Below are 16948 nucleotides of genomic sequence, written 5' to 3' on the forward strand. Positions count from 1 at the left end.
GAGTGGTTGGTGCACGGATTTGATACTTTGTAGATGATATGATGAAAAAATTTGGACGCTGATCAATTCCGTTCTTGTGGTGGTATCTTCAAAACCGTTGTTGTTCTTGAGATGCACTTTTTGCTGCAATTTGATGACTCTATATATCTCAAATGATTGAAAATGATTCAAGCCTTGATGATGAAACAATTGCACTGATGAATTTGTTGCTTGTTGGTTCAAGTATATCCTCTAGTGCGCGAGTGATGATGTACTTGTTGTTATGGTGTGGCTATGGTATCAATTGATGGGAATAAACACACAAAAGTGAATCGGATCGAAAAAAAGCCTCACAACGAATTTTTTTTTTTGGGCGCTAAAAAAAACTGAATCGTTTCAAATCCTTCAATTTGGTCGTCGATGATTCTAAAAAACTATTCATTGATCTTATTTGTTGATTCGCGAAACTCATGCGTTGTGAATCAACCTTGTTGTGTTCTCGAGAAAAAGTGGAAGGTTATTCTTCTTTGCAGTTTGGTTGTTGACATTTATCACTAGAATGGGAGGTGCCTCTAGGAAGGAAGTTTGTTCGAAAAGAAAGTCGTTGAATGCATCATTCCTCAATTGTAACAGTTCAAATTGGAGTTTTAGGGTTTCGCCAAAGGTGCATGATCTTCCTTGTTCAACGGCAAATTCCAATGGTTTCTGGGGTTTGGGACCCCATCATGAAATAATTGGAAAGAAAAGTATGAGCATGAATCTCTCTTAATTCTGAAATTACCATTTAATGGAAATCACCAAAAATGTACAAATTCACTTCCAAGTTAATGACAGTTGAAAACCAAGTGAATGGATAATAACACTCTCTAGCCTGCAATGTATTCAACACATGATGTGCCCACTCATGAATTTATACAAACAGGACGATCACTTTTCATACAAACAAGGATGTATTCTTCGATGAATAGGACTGTCATGTCTCTCCAAATCCTTTTTGCTTCAAAAACAAATTCACAACTACTAATAACAAACCACCTGTACAACAGAAGCTTCTGTTGCAATTTTTGTGAGTCCTTTTCCTCCCAGTGTACAACAACAACAACCACTTCCAATATCAACAAGTTGGTATTTCTACAACAACAATAACCTCCACAACAATTACTTCCTCAACTCGAACAATCCTCACTCAAAATGAAAAGTCAACAATTATCGAAAAGTCCTCGAGAACGATCAGCAAGTAGTGTTTCCAACGTTTCTTCCATGTCAGTTTCTTCATCTTCGTCGAATTGTGTCGATGAATTCATATTGGCCCTCTGTGGTGATGGTTCGGTTGGAAAGAGTTCTATCACCACTCGATTCATTCAGGGTACTTTTGATAAACAACAAATCTATGATCCAACCATTGAGGATGCATACTATGTGAAGAGAAATGTGGATGGATTGGCCACACAGATGGAAATTATTGATACTGCAGGTCAAGAAGAGTAAGTAGTAGTACCTGTTTGAAATGTGTTGTTTCCTCACACACACGTGTCGTATTCAACTATGAAAATAATGTTCACGGACTATCATCATCACATGGTCATGTGTATGACTGATTGAACAAATAATTTCAAATCTTGAACTTCATCTCTTCAGATACAAAGCATTGAGATCTCAATACATGAGACGATCCTATGGTTTCGTCTTTGTGTTTGATGTCACCAACGGTGATTCTTTAAAATCATTGAAAGACTTTTTCGAACAAATTCAACGAATCAAAATGAGTGACGAAGATGCCAGCAGTGATGGATGTGGCTCACTTTCAAGTACTCCTCGATGCAGTGATGCTACCATGGGTTCATACATGACCACTAGTTCAAGTATCCTCTCATCCTCAATGGTCTCGTCATCACATGATCGAAGTCTCTCGACAAGTTCCAATCATAGCACAATTTCTAATAGTGGATCTCGATATCAAAACACCTCTCCTCGTAATGGTGGAAATGGTCACTCCACTCCATTCCTGCATCCTACACTCAATTTTCCCTTCATCTTTGTCGGCAACAAGATTGACTTGCTGCTCAATAATGCACACTTGGCAGATTTACCCAATCCTCAACGCAATTCTCAGCAATATCTCATACACTCTCAGCAACAACAACCTCAAACTGAAAAGGAGAAACATCAAGAGAAACGAGACAAGAAACTCTTACGAAAATTAGATAAGGAAGTAAGGTCCTACATTATACGGGAAATTCTCGGCCTTGATGAAACTCAACATCCCGATTTCGTGAGGCATTATCAATTACCTCTCTATTGGACCTCTGCTAAGGAGAATGTCAATGTTGAGGATTGTTTTGATGGTTTAGTGCGTGAGATGAGAAAGTTCAAAGCATTGCGTGAGATGAAGACTTCTCCTCGTGGCCGAGACTCGGAACGTAAAGGCTTGTCCAAACTCTTTGGAAGAAATCGAGAAAATTCATCATCTTCTACCAATAATCAAGCAAGTACTTCCACAGTTCCACCCATTCAATTACCGAATCAGGAAAAAGGTGGTGTAACGACAGGAGGACCTCCCAGAAGACGTTGGGGTAGTTTCAGTTCAAATTCAAGTCATGCCTCTTCCACCCATGCAACAAATCAAAAACAAGATTCTTCTCGGAAGAAGAATGGAGAGAGAAGTGCTTCGTATCCATCCCGAAGAGGTTCCTTCTTATTTGCTTCGTTTAATTGTGATAATGATATGGATGATTTGTTTCCATAGAGACAGAGAGGCCTCGGAACTGACAAATGTTTGTCCATCCTACTTTTAAAATAATTATAATAAATATCGTCAACAATCAACAAATCATCTTGCTTATGAATGATCCCCTGAGGCCAACGAGAACATTTTTTCTTTTATCGTTTTATTGACCTCGCTTCTCCACCTTGACCACAACACCTTAAACGTACGTACGTTACAAAGTCTCTGTGACTCACTGACTACAGTTTTGTACCAAAAATTTAAACAACTACCAAGATTATTGCGCGTGTATAATCTACCCAATCCTTGTTTTCTAAACCTGCCCAATTGGCAATGTGTTACCCAATGTGAAAATTGTTGCTAATTTTTTCAAACATTGCAATTTTTTATTGAGCTTGGCCTTGGTTTTAAAGCAAAGAGGGCAAAAAACGATCGTTTATGGCAATTTTACACAACAAGTGTCATTTGTCAAGTATGAAAAATAAAGAAAGTTTCTAATTCCCGACCAGCACCATCTCGAAATTTTCAAATCACAAGAGCCAAATTATTGAATCTTCGCAATTTTTCTGTAGACTTTAAACGAAATTACACGACACTAATTTCCATTCTTTGTGAAAGACAAGTTGTTGCGTGTGAAAAAAACGTGGCTTCAACCAAAATCTGTTCCTCTCTCTTTCTCATTTCGACCCTATTCATAGACAACCATAGGATCTCCTCTCAAACTTTTGTGTTCACAGCAGAAACGATTCGTTTCATCTCGTTTCGTTTCCTTCTCTCTCTCTACAATTCTCATTGAAACCCAATTGTCAGTATTGATTCAACTTTGTGTGGACAATATTCATCTCTGTTTCAAGAGCAGAGAAAGAGACACATACTGGTGTGAAATATTGAACTCTTCTGAGTACGGAGCGACCACGAGAATCACTGAGCGTTTTTGCTAGTTGTCATCATCAAGAGTTTCGTTGAATCTATTTCCAAACCGAGACGACTACTACGACTCAGATGAATCATCCACAATATTCATCGCCTTCAGAATCAAAGAACCAGTTGACACCTGGCAATCATGATTCAAAATCTCGAGTTGCCAACCATTCATCATCTTCAAGCTTCTTGATAGAACCTGTCAAAAATCAAAGCTCAGCAATTGGGAATTCATTCACTCTACCAACAACAGCTACTACGACCACTCAACCATTTAACAGTAATCTTCATGTCGATATTTCTTCTTCATTGAATTCTTTAAACTTTTCCACTCAATCCTCACAACAAGCTCAACAACCATCCAATGATAGCACTTTTGAAATTGGTTCACTTCATCAACTTGCCATCCACAACATTCCTCCTCATGATCATCATCAGCAGAATGCAACAACCACAAGATCATCCATCTATCATCACGAACCTTTCTTGGTTGGTTGCTTTCCAAGACATTCTCAAGCCTTAACACCCCAACAAGTGTTGTCGTTTGAAGAGAGTCATCAACATTCGAAAAGTGGAACCAATCAAGAAGAATTGACAACACCTGTCATGCAGTTACCATCCATAGATGAGTGGTATCATCAAAACTCAGAGAATGGTCCCATTTCTACTACTGGTAGATTGGAGAATAAGAATGACAAGTTGTCCAGGTTCATGCCACCATCCACATCCACTTCAAATATTAAGAAGAGAAAAATTGAAAATCTTGTGCATGGGGATGATCAGATCCAACAGGATGATAATGATCAGAAGGATGATCCAAAACAACCAGTGGTGTCTGGTGCTAGTCTGCCTCTGACCAATTCCAACACCCCTCCTCCTGTAATATCAAGTTTCACAAAATTAGGTGATGCACCGACAGGAATGGAAACCATGACCTCGATGCAAACAAATACCGTCGTCATGACCAACAACAATAACAACAACAAGAATTATCTCTCAAGCAGTGGTCATGATCGTTCTATGGATCGAAGGACTCTACATGTTGAATCAGAAGCATCGTTTGGTTTTTTAAAAAACCATCATTCACATGCTGTGGACACACCACAACCACATGGACACAAGATTAGTCAAAGTGGACACTTGGAAACACCTTCTTCAGCAACAGCAACAACAACAACAACTGCAACACAACCGTTGATTCTCTCCGAACATCATGTGGTAGAGAATCCTCAATCCATGACCATGATTGGCATGTCATCCACGACTCCAACTGTTTATCATCAACAAGCACAACAACAACAACAAGCACAACAACAACAACAACAAGCACAACAACAACAACAACAACCAACCAATCATCCAACACGACATGTGTCCATGAACAACAGCAGCAGCAACATCAACAATAATTCTCAACCAATGACAAGTCCATACTTGTATTCTGATTTTACACATGTGAACCCAAATGACGAATGGACGATGAAGAATGAAAAAAACATTTCTGTTCAACAAGCACAACAACAACAATTTCAAGTCATGAATTTTTCATTTCCCATTTCGAATTATCTTACACAACAGCAGCAGCAAATATCGACGAAGAATGAAGCAGTTTCGAATATGTATATTACTTCAACTCAGTCATGCAACATGTCGCAGCAGGCAAGTCAGGTTGGACAACATGCAATGACAAGTGGCATGATTTTTACACAAGCTTCTTCATCCTCTTCTTCACCTTTAATTCCATCCAATGCTCAGGCATCTCCCAGCCCAAGAATGAAAAAACCAAGAAAATCCAAATCCTCTTCTTCAACATCTGTCACTACTCAAAATGAAATTTCTTCTCCAAAACCTTCCAACCATTCTTCCTCCACTCGTTTCCCAGTAAAATACAACATTATCATTCCCTCTTCCAATCCACAACAACAACAACTAGTCGATTCCAATTCCAATAATTCATCTCCAAGAAATCAAACTTCCAGACGTCGAAAATCATCACCGACTGTCATTACCAATCCTACGAATGATTTTCTCATGCAAAATGAATATGAACAATTCAATAAGGGAGAACATGATATTCAGAGAAAAGCAAAAGGAGAGAAAATTATTAAATATACACATTATAAATTTTGAAGTTATTGAGCATGTCAATGTTTAGAAAGTTGTTGTTGTTGTTTTATTGCAAGAATTTAATTCTTCCTTTGGAACTCTATTGAGGAAGGAAATGTGTGTATGTGTATGGTTAACCATCAATTTTGGAGATGGCTTTCCAGTCACTTGTCAAAGAATTTGGAAACTTCAGAAAAAACAAACGTAAAAAAAACGTAACGGTCGTGAGATTACTATCACCACACACACACTCTGATCTGACATCTTCGTCATCTCTCCCATTCGTTCAATAACCATCATCATCATCATCCTCGAATTGGTGTACTTTTTCAATACACACACACAAATCAACTCTTTTGTACAATTCATTCACTCTTCCTTCCAACATCAACAAGATGATTTCAGAATTAGTCAACAAACAATTCATCGTCATTGATGATTTAGAAATTAAAACAAAAAAATCCGCTTCTTCTTCCAATACCAATAACAATAACAACAATACAACTTCTCCCATCGTATCGGGACAAGGCTCACCCAAACCTCTCTCCCCAATCATTTCCCCTCATAACAGTCGTCCCAGACGTACCAGTTCTCTCACCAAAGATCAATTAGAAATTCGTAAAGTCTATGATAAGATCTCTCAAAGTCCAGTCTATAACGTTCCCGATAAACTCATTGAGAAGAATCAAAAGAGTTTTTTACTATCCAATGATGAGAGTTTGTTGTTGTATTATTTTCGGGATTGGTTGGACGTGATGGAAGAGCAACCGTTAGAACAGTTGGATGATTTTAAGAGAACGAGTAGTAGTAATCATACGAATTCTTCTTCTTCTATGCAACAATTGAGATGGATTAAAAAGAAGGATCAATTACAAATGAAAGTCCACTTGTATGATTTGGATGATTATCCCTTGTATTTTCCGTTGAGTTTGATGAGTGATGGAAATTTCAATGATCCTGATTTTGTCAAGTTTGGAATTTCCTTTTCGGTCGTTCCTAGTGCGGCGACGAATCATGCTGTTCCTCAAGAAAAGACATTTGTGTTTATGGAAGATGGGTTGGTGCATATGGTAGAAAAGAATGAACCTTCTGAAGTTCATATTCCAAGAGATTATGAAAGTGAATCGTTGTGTGTGAAAAGTGTGACTCAAACTTGTAAAATATTGAAACGATTGCAACAAATTTGTAAAGTCATTAAGGAATTTAATGTGGACATGATGTATGGAGATAATGATAAGGGAGGATCATTTTACTTTTGTAGAGAAATGGCGAAATTATTTTCTGAAGAATCTTCATTGGTTTCATGTCTCTCAGAAAATGTGAAACATTTATTCAAAGTGTGGAAGGAACGCCACGACAAAAAGTTGAAGGACGAAGAAGATGAACTTGAGTTCCAAAATGATACCTTTTATTCACAAAATGAACACGTACCCATGGATGACCTTTCAAAAATCATCAAACACGCCTCTCAATCCACACCTGAGGCCATTCGTGAACATTTAATGCATCCTTCTGCGTATGAAGTGATTCTCGAGAAGGTGTGTTGCGATTTGCAATATTATCCAACATTGGTTGAATTTTACACACCTGTGAAAAAGCAACACTACAAATTCAAGTCATATGCAGAATTTGATCAATTCCTGTGCGAGCAGTACAATGATAGAAACAAAATTCGTGAATTGAGACAAAAGCATCCGATGGATTATTTGTATTTGAAGATTATGCACCGAAAATTGTGGTGTTGTAAAGTTGCCAACTCGTTATATGATCCACTTGTCTCTCGAGACCACTTGTTTGACATCAAGGGTCGTCAAACATTCTTCAAGGATCCTGAAACATTGATTCATCACTTTGGAGATGCGTCTTCTGTTACCATTGACTATGAAGCATTGAAGAAATCCAAAGACGGCAAAACGGTCAAAGTCTTGTCACTCGACGGCGGAGGTATGCGAGGTCTTGTACTCATTGAACAATTGAAAGCCATTGAAGAATGTACTGGAAAGAGAATTGGTGAATTATTTGACATTGTTTGTGGCAGCTCTACGGGCGGTATTATTGCCTTCTTCATTGAGGCTGGTTTCACAATGGATGAAGTCAAATCTCAATATTTGGCCATGGGTCGTGACATTTTCAACATGCATTCTCACTTTACGACACTCAAAAAGGCCATCAAATTTTTGAGAGGAAAGAGTTGGTACGAATCGAAAATTCTTGAAAAATACTTTAAGAAAAATGCTGGTGCTATTGATTTGTATTCGGCAACCAAGACCAAGCCATTTACTTTTGTTTGTGGAACGATCAAGCCAGAGAAGGCATTGGAACAAGGTTCTAAAGTTTCTACAAATTTCACGGAACAATTTCCATTCATTTTCAGAACGTATACGAATCCATTTATTTCAACAAAGGAGGCTGCTAAAAAGTTGTTAGATCCAGCCAATGATTTCATTTCGAAAAATATTTATAATGATTTGTTCTATGCTGGTACAACCACCGGTCGTGGTGTGAAAATTGTAAGTTGTTGTGGAAGTTTTAATAATTTTCCAAATTTATTCCATGTGGACAATATGTTAAATACTTTTTGAAAATTTCACAATAGACAAATGCATTGAGAGCAACCACTGCCGCACCAATTTTCTTTGATGCAGCCTATATTGGAAATGATTATTTCACAGATGGTGGATTGACAGCTAATAATCCATCGGTCATTGCTCTCAGCGAGGCCATGAGAATGTATCTCGGTCATAATAAGTTTGTGTTTGTTTCATTGGGTACCGGAAAGAAGAGACGTTCACCTTCTCAAGATAGTGACCTTCTTAATTCCAACGCAAACGACACCATCAAAAAGACTCGAGGATTTATTGAAAATTTAATTGTCACAGCTTCTGATTTGAAACTGTTGGTGGACTTGGTTACTTCATCCGAACGAATTCATGCACAAATGGTGACCATGGTGAAATTATTGAATGAGAGAGATCTCAATGCTGATATTAGTTATTACCGATTTGATCCACCAGAAGTCGGCAAATATGATTTAGATTCCGTGACACCTTCTGTGATTGAGGAATATGAAACAAAAACTCGTGATTATATTCGAACGAATGAAGAATTTCCAGCCATGTGTAAACGATTATTGCAAGAATAAACCATGCAAATAACCTTTAGTGTCATCATGGGTTGGCATTCCTTGTATGTGCTTCTATAATACTATAATCACCCACCAACAGTTTCGAAGATTAAAGACTGGACTGTTATTTCAAGATAAAGTCAAAAGACAGACTTATTAAACCAAGACAGCCGAGCTCACTAAAAAGGAGCTAAAGAGTTGGAACAACATCAATATCTTCTATTCAAATCGTTGATACTCAACAGGAATTGGAAACAAATAATAACAGATCAAAAGATTTCAGAGCATGATTTCATCTCAGTCACAACATGCATGACACTTGGAGCTAATTATTTGTCAAAAAAATCAAATTAAATTTTAGTCTTTCGTACTCAAAACTCTCTACCCCAAGAACCAGCCACAATTCCAGCAGCAATTATTTTTCAAAGTAAATCTTCATGTGGGTTTCAATTTCTTGTCGATTCCTAAAAAGTATACCATTTTCCTTAACCTTCTTTACAGATTGTTCTTCCTCACCAGATTCATAAATGAAATACCAAGTGAAATGGACACCACCATAGGTTACTGAGTTTTCAAGGTTTCCATCTTTGATGAACGTTAGATCGTCCTTTCGGGCTTGTAACAACTCTTCAGCTTTTGCTTCTGTTCCAACAATTCCGTGAAGTATCAATTCTAGCAATGAGAAATGATATTGCTCTGGAACGTTTTGTGTCCTTTTCATTGCCTTTCCTTCTCTATCTAAAACATAACAACGTTCCAATAAATTATCCACATCTGTGTTGCCATTACTGTGACAATAATGAGAATCAATAGTAGAAATTGTAGTTTTTTTCAAAAAGATTTTCGCTGTCCTCCCTTTGTACATAACAATAGCATAATCAAAGCTTGGGAAAGTTTCAGATTCTGGAATGAATAATACTCCTATTCCTTTCAAATAATTATTTCGATCAAGAGAGCTTAAATCCTTTAGATCCAAACTTGCATGTTTGTGAACGTAATATGATAACGATAACGTGGATGTTGTGGTCGTACTCAACTTGTTTGTTACATAGAATTCGCTATCTAATTGTCTACGAAGTCCATATTCTTGTCTCAACAAGTATTTCTTAAACATTGCCCCTTTCTCTGAATCAGAAATATTCTTGGGTATTTTTGGCATGTCAAGTCTGCAGTAGTGATTGAATAAACATCTCTTTGCTGGGTCGTTAATAATAAAAAGTTTTCCATTAGAATCCTTGTACAATAAACCAATATCGTATACAATTCCTGAAACATTATCAGGTCTTCCATTGAAAAGGCCAAGAGTAAAAAGATCTTCCAGTGTCTTTTCAAACTGTTCATTCTTATTTTTGTCCAGTTTGCGAACTAATGAATCCAGTCTTCGATCATATATGTTAACTCTTTCGTTGAAAAATAGGTTGAAATCTTTATCACTACCCTTTTTGTCCTTCAAAAAGTGTGCCAAGTAATTCAATTCTCTTGGGTTTCCTCCTGTTACATGGGCTATTCTTTTATCCTTTGGATCCAAACCGAAGTCTGTGATAAGTGTTTCAAACTCTGTAGGTGTTGGAGGAATCATTCTAACCAATCTTTTTTCTTCTCCTCTTGGTAAGTTATTTTCAAAGGAACTATGAGCACATCCACAATAGATAGTAACTGTGTTCTCCCCTGATGTAACTCCTGTCCATCTGGTAAAATCTTGGAAATATTCTTCACTAGCATGAATATTGTTATCAGTGTCAGGTCTGAATAATTCATTGTGTTCATCAAACAAGTAGAAAACCGATCTCTTGGATCCAAATTCTTTGCTCAAATGTCGGAGTATATCTACAGATTTCTGTAACTCGATAATTTGTGTTTGAGAGAGAATGTCACTATTCAACGAAAAGAATAATCTGCGCAAGTAGTTATTGGCGCCAACATTCTTTTCGTAGTTGTAAGCACTAATCCAGATAAGACATCTTGGAACAAAAAGTACTGGAAATGAATTTACAAATGCATAGGCAGCTATCAAATAAAGTGTGTATGATTTTGAACTTCCATAAGGACCTGACAAAACCATTCCAGTACTTCCATTTACAACTGTTTTCAGAACATCAAATCGTTGCTGAGTTAAAAGATATTTAGCATTTGGATTAAATGCTTTTGGAGACAATTCACAGTCTTTTGTTCCAAATACAGGAAGATCGATAAATGTTCCAATGAGTTTTTCTAGTTTTTTCATGTTTGTTGGATCATGTAAATTACGGAGATAGTCATATCTTGGATTTTCTCTTTCCTTTCTTAAATCTTCAGATATTTCTCCTTTAAACTTCCAACGATCAAACAACTCGGATGGTATATTAATTAAAGAACCTCCTTCGCTGGCCTTTGTCAATTTGGTAGCAATCCACTCAGCAACGGCTTTGCAAGTAGATTTCGGTACTGAAGCAAAGTCCTTGTCGCTTTTTATCATCTTGATGGCATTTTTGATACATATTTCTTCTGTTATACCTTTCACTCTTTCCTTCTCTATGGCAGTACCAATTTTGATGAGAGTGTTGCCATCCAATGAAGAAACTTGATCAAGACTCAAATCAGCACCTCCTTTTGTTATTGGTTCGCTCAATTTTTGAATGATTTGTTTACTCACTGGCTCCAATTGCCATAGTGAATAGTGTCTGGTCATTAATTGGTTAAGCACCCAAAATACAACAGTTTTGCAAGTGTCGGAGAGTTGAAAAGTCATTTGGAAAACTCTTTCTTTTAAATAGTTCTCAAGTTGATCAAGAGCAAAGTATACGTCCTTCTTCTGGATATCCTCAACAATGTTGTGGAGAGCTTCGCCATCAAAACAACTCTCATACAAAGGCTTCACATCATCAACCGACAAACCAGCACCACCCAAAGATTCATCAGATGTCAATACTGATGCTACGTGTTGGGCATTCCAACTCTCGTAATCCATCAAATTGAGCGTAATTGGTTGAGAACGTATTTGGCCAAATGTGGTTGTTGTTGCTGATGTTGGATGATTCAACAATATGTTGTTATTATTGTTCGGAACAACAACATGTTGCAAGGTTTTGTTTGATTTCATCGATGAAGAAGAATTCAAAACAAAAACATAGTTGCTGTTGATAATGCTCAATGTGTTGCTGTGGGAATTTAATCCTTTCAAGATCTTGTAATGGATGGTTATTCTTTTCATTCTTCCATAAATTCAAATATTGAATGAACGAAAGAATTCTTTTTGATGATCAGGTTGCGAGCTTGAAACTATGAAATGGAATGAAACGCATTTTTTGTTGAGGGCAAATTTGATAGAGTTTCGTTTTTTGCCTTATTGCATCCTTGTTGTGGGATGATCTTTGAACTATAATCAGTCCCAAAGTAATTCAACTGACATCCTATATTGATGTATGGATCATCTTGAATTATTTGCACTGTTTTACAGGATAGTAATATAAAGTTTAATTATTCAAATGTTGTACTCGTGTTGGTATTACTCTTTATGAAATGTCAAAATTTTGCTGTAAACGTGCTGCAAATTTCAACATCAAAAAAATGAAACGATTGCAAATAGAGGCATCCCTTCCAGAAGCTGATCATTCTCTCAACGAACAACAACCACAATCCAGCACTGGATTAATAATTTCTTCATCATCATCGGATCCTTTACAGAAAAAGATTAAACTTCAAACAATTGTAGAAAACCATCAAGATGATGCACTCTCCCAATCCCGTGAGAACCCGACTCGAATTTGTTCATCTTCTCTTGCCAAGTTATCGTTTGATGAAATTGAGTTGATTTTGGAATATTTATTGATTGGAGAACTATTAATGATGAGCCTTTGTTCGAAATGGTGGTATCAATCGGTTTGTGGTCTTGTCAAGGAAAAATTCTGTAAATATTATATTCATGATGATGATGATGATTGGGTACTTACGAAAGCCTTGAGAAGTGCCAAATCTCTTTCCATATCGTATGCAAATATTGACCAAGTGAGAACAGTTGTTGATGAAATTGTAGAACATGGAGACTCTCTCAATAATTTTTCGAAACGATTGGTGTTTGATTCGATAGATCCTACAGATATTTATGAAATTTTGAGTGCCCGTATAGTGAAGCAAGAGTCAGCAACAACAACAATAGTTAAAACAGCTGTTTTGGGAGCTGTAGCTGATTTAGAAAAGAGAAGTCTTACGGATGGAGAAAGTGACGAAAGTCATGATCAAGTTGCATTTAAACAAGTAGAAATTAAGGAAATTCCGATTGGTTTCGGTCTCAAAGAATTGTCACTTAACGACATATCGCTCAGTAGAATAGATTTGTATAGAATCTTATCAAAATGTTGTGCACTTGAAAAGTTAGATCTGGATGGTCTTCAACTAGCTTATTATCAACCCTTTGCCAGTGGCAAAGGCCGTGGAGGAAAAGGTTTACGTAGAGGAAAATCTACTAAAATTGAAGAGGACAATGATGAATTTTTTAATGGTCACGAAGGACAAGTATATGTTCCAGTATTTGGATCTCTCAAATCTTTGACCTCAAATGCAATATTTGACTATAATGCAGGGGAGAAATTTATGGTCGACATTTTGAAACTATGTCCTAACTTGGAGGAGCTACACTACATTTATCAATCTCCTGTAGATGATTCATTCTTGAGACATCTTTCCAAAATGTGTCCAAAACTCAAGAAATTTGTTAGTGAAGGTTATGATGGAGCAACACCGATTGAAATAGAGGTCACCGATGAAGGCCTTTATGAATTGATGAAAGCACTTCCCCAATTGGAACATATTCATTTAAACCCATGCTGCAACATGTCAGGAGAAATTTTTAAAAAACTTGGTGAATTCTCTCAATTGAAACATTTTCATGTCAACAGAACTAGTTACAATAACGGCTTGGTGGATATGACATCTGACATTCATTTTGGAGGAGGAGTTCTTTCCAAACTCGAATATATCGATGTTGGAGGTTGCTATGATTTTGAAACACTTGAAGAATTTGAGAAATTCATCACAAGTCTGCGATCTGTTGCTCCTCATTTGAAAAATTTTGGAGAGCTAATGTTTTGCGAAAGCAGGAGAGATTCCTCAGGATCAATTATCGATAAGAAAAAACTGGTAGAACTCTTCTCTGAAACGATCGCTCATTTAGATGTTGACCGTGCGGCAACAGACTTGGCATCTATTTTGCCCAAAAATCTTACTTCATTAAGCATGGAACTCACCCAAGAATTTGTCAACAAGAATGTTGTGACACAATTACAACCAAACTATGGCCTTAAAAAGTTAACCCTTCATCTGTACAATGACAAACCAGAAATGGGTTCAGTTATTGAAACATTGGCTGTAAAAATTTATCCATGTGTGACACATCTTCGATTATATAACATATGTTTCGGAGATAACTATGATGTTTTGGAGAAGATTTTAAGCAATCCCAATGCATGGCCCAATTTGAGATTTATGGATGGTGTATCGAATGTGAAAGAAATTTTAACAATTAGACCAAATATTCGATTGAATCTGGAAGATGCTACAGATATCTTGAATGAAAATTGTTGTAGCGACGATGAACGTTCTGCTTTCTATTATAAATGGTTGATCGCTGATCAACCTTTTGATTCTTGGTAATTATGGATTTTTATTTGGGCAAAGCAGTCAAATTGAATATGTTCGACACAAATCAGCTCTATTTGATAAAGAAATTGCCAAAAATTGTTATGCGTTAAAATTATTGGTCAGGAGCTCTTTGATGAGATGATAGCTCATTCTCATGAGAGTTGTTCCTATTTGCCTCAGTGCTATTGGGATGATAAGATCATCACAATGAAAGATGAACTCTAATTTTGAAACATTGAAAAGGTCATTCTAATCTCGATCCAAACACTCTCACTCATCAACAACAGGTCCCAAATACAAATTTATTAAAAAAAATGTCATCCTCCAATACTCTCAGCTTCAGTATCACTGTAGATGGATATAATGTTGTCACGACCAAAGATAAACATGCAACAGTGGTATACGATCTCACATTTATCGTGAAAAATCCAGTCGCTGTTTCTTCATCTTGCTATTCAAGTGTTGTCAATAATTCTTCTTCTGTCAGTAATCAACAAGTATTAATTGCCATGACGGTCGGCAAACGATATTCGGAACTTCGAGAATTATTTAAAACTCTCACATCTATTCTCATTCAACAACAACATTCAACATCAACAACAACAAATTCCTCCTCTTCGACAAGTTCCATTTCTGTGAATGAATTTAAATTTGATTTTCCTCCGAAATTAATATTTGGAAATACCAATCCAGAAAATATTGAAAAACGTAAAGTGGAATTACAACACTTTTTTGATCAAGTTACAATGCAATTAGTTTTAGAAAATCGAACGGAGGGAGTTTCTGGAGAAATGTATAAAACAGTTTTGCAATTTTTTGAAGTTCAAAATACTCATTATATTTAATGGGTGATCCAATAAGAAATAATTCATCATCCTCTTACACGTGTAAATAATAAATTCATCATCATCATTTTCAAAATTAATTTTAATCGAACGAAAATGGCATTTGACAGGTCAATTATTCTAAATCAGAAGCCGAACCTGTCCGTCAGCGAATTCACAATACATTGACAATAAATACTAGTAAGTTTAGAAATATGAAATACCTAAACCATTCAAGTTGTCACGTATTTAAAACCATTTCGATCGTTCGGAATTGGCGACAGTTCTTTCAAGTCCGTTAAGGCAGTTACACCGTCATTTCAAATGTACCTAGACTTCCGTTGCTATAATGTGACACTGTGATTTGATTAGTTGTTGTTGAAGAGTGGTCCATAAATGATCACACAAATGTGCCATCCATCAAACAAAATTCAATTCATTACAACAAAAAAAAATGTTTCAATCATCCTCATCATCGACTTGTATCCAAAATGTTCCGAAACGAGTGCCCCGAAATCATACAACAAATTCATCATCTCCAACGGTTCCCATGAAATTTGTAGTCATTTCCGATACACATTTATTACATGATTTATTAATCATACCAAATGGTGATGTATTGATTCATTGTGGGGATTTTACAAATTTGGGATTACCTGCGGAAGTGGAAATGTTTTTCAAGTTTTTAGTGGATCAGTGTGATTCAAAGTTTGAACATGTGATCATGATTGTGGGTAGGTGAGCGATCAGGTGTGAGCTGTTCCAATGCAATCCATTGACGAATTATATTCATGATGATGATGATTCTATTTCAATATGTATTTTTTTTATGAAAATGATGATATTCATGTCAATTTGAAAAATAATGTTTTTGACATTATATTTCAATATATTTGAAAATGGATCATTTTTTCAAAATAATATTTCAATGTGCATGTTAATATATAATGACATGTATAACAAACAAAAGGAAATCACGAATGGGCACCTGATGTTGTGGTTGGTACAAAATTTAACACATTTTTCAGTCCAGAAAATCAGAAAAAACTTCATGCCAAATATCATCTTCTTTTGGATGATACCATTACCATACAAGATAGAAACAAGAATCCCATCAAAATTCATGGTACTCGATATCGAGGAGCATGGGCCTTTCCAGTGTTTTTCAAAGATCAACGAAAAAAGACAACTTTTGAAATACCCAGCGACATTGACATTTTACTGACACATTTTCCATGTAATAAGAACAATATGGATGTTATTTATGACGGAACTTCGAGAGGATCGGAAGAATTGACCACACTCCTCGAATCGACGAATTATTTCACAAATTTAAAAATTCACTGTTTTGGTCATAATCATGACGGAAGAGGATTTTATTATGACACAACTCAAGATCGACTCTATATCAATGCAGTGTCAGTCATTGGTGATAAGAAAGACAAGATTGTGAAACCACCCTTTGTTTTTGAGTTTTGATTGTCTACGTGTGTGAATGATAATGATTCATACAATTCGCCCTTCCTATTTGAAAATTCAATTTTTTCTTTGTGAGCACACAAACTCGCACAGTTTGGAACTTGAACAGAATTCTGATTTTCCAATTCTTTAAATTGTTGGATTTTGTGCTTTCGATTTAAATAAAAATTGAAA

General features: G+C 36.3%; 7 protein-coding genes across 7 annotated transcripts; 6 read left to right on the top strand and 1 right to left on the bottom strand.

The window, feature by feature from the left end:
- Positions 1-1170: 1170 nt before the first annotated feature.
- On the top strand, positions 1171-2725 carry C9374_012095 (uncharacterized protein; the record flags this gene model as incomplete). The annotated part of the gene is made up of 2 exons (XM_044687823.1): positions 1171-1463; positions 1618-2725. 2 exons carry the CDS (start codon positions 1171-1173, stop codon positions 2723-2725), a joined length of 1401 nt encoding a protein of 466 aa, XP_044542662.1.
- A 981-nt stretch (positions 2726-3706) lies between these two features.
- Positions 3707-5755, top strand: C9374_012096 (uncharacterized protein; the record flags this gene model as incomplete). Its single annotated transcript, XM_044687824.1, has 1 exon — positions 3707-5755. One exon carries the CDS (start codon positions 3707-3709, stop codon positions 5753-5755), a length of 2049 nt encoding a protein of 682 aa, XP_044542663.1.
- Positions 5756-6126: 371 nt separating this feature from the next.
- C9374_012097 (uncharacterized protein) lies at positions 6127-8873 on the top strand (the record flags this gene model as incomplete). Its single annotated transcript, XM_044687825.1, has 2 exons — positions 6127-8241; positions 8328-8873. 2 exons carry the CDS (start codon positions 6127-6129, stop codon positions 8871-8873), a joined length of 2661 nt encoding a protein of 886 aa, XP_044542664.1.
- Positions 8874-9270: 397 nt separating this feature from the next.
- Positions 9271-11934, bottom strand: C9374_012098 (uncharacterized protein; the record flags this gene model as incomplete). The annotated part of the gene is made up of 1 exon (XM_044687826.1): positions 9271-11934. One exon carries the CDS (start codon positions 11932-11934, stop codon positions 9271-9273), a length of 2664 nt encoding a protein of 887 aa, XP_044542665.1.
- Positions 11935-12401: 467 nt separating this feature from the next.
- Positions 12402-14483, top strand: C9374_012099 (uncharacterized protein; the record flags this gene model as incomplete). The annotated part of the gene is made up of 1 exon (XM_044687829.1): positions 12402-14483. One exon carries the CDS (start codon positions 12402-12404, stop codon positions 14481-14483), a length of 2082 nt encoding a protein of 693 aa, XP_044542666.1.
- Positions 14484-14785: 302 nt separating this feature from the next.
- On the top strand, positions 14786-15316 carry C9374_012100 (uncharacterized protein; the record flags this gene model as incomplete). Its single annotated transcript, XM_044687830.1, has 1 exon — positions 14786-15316. One exon carries the CDS (start codon positions 14786-14788, stop codon positions 15314-15316), a length of 531 nt encoding a protein of 176 aa, XP_044542667.1.
- A 433-nt stretch (positions 15317-15749) lies between these two features.
- On the top strand, positions 15750-16774 carry C9374_012101 (uncharacterized protein; the record flags this gene model as incomplete). Its single annotated transcript, XM_044687831.1, has 2 exons — positions 15750-16029; positions 16266-16774. The coding sequence occupies 2 exons, from the start codon at positions 15750-15752 to the stop codon at positions 16772-16774; spliced, it is 789 nt and encodes a 262-aa protein (XP_044542668.1).
- Between the last annotated feature and the right edge of the window lie 174 nt (positions 16775-16948).

The sequence above is a fragment of the Naegleria lovaniensis genome (assembly GCF_003324165.1).
Source record: "Naegleria lovaniensis strain ATCC 30569 chromosome Unknown tig054, whole genome shotgun sequence".
NCBI classification, from domain to species: domain Eukaryota; phylum Heterolobosea; class Eutetramitea; order Acrasida; family Naegleriidae; genus Naegleria; species Naegleria lovaniensis.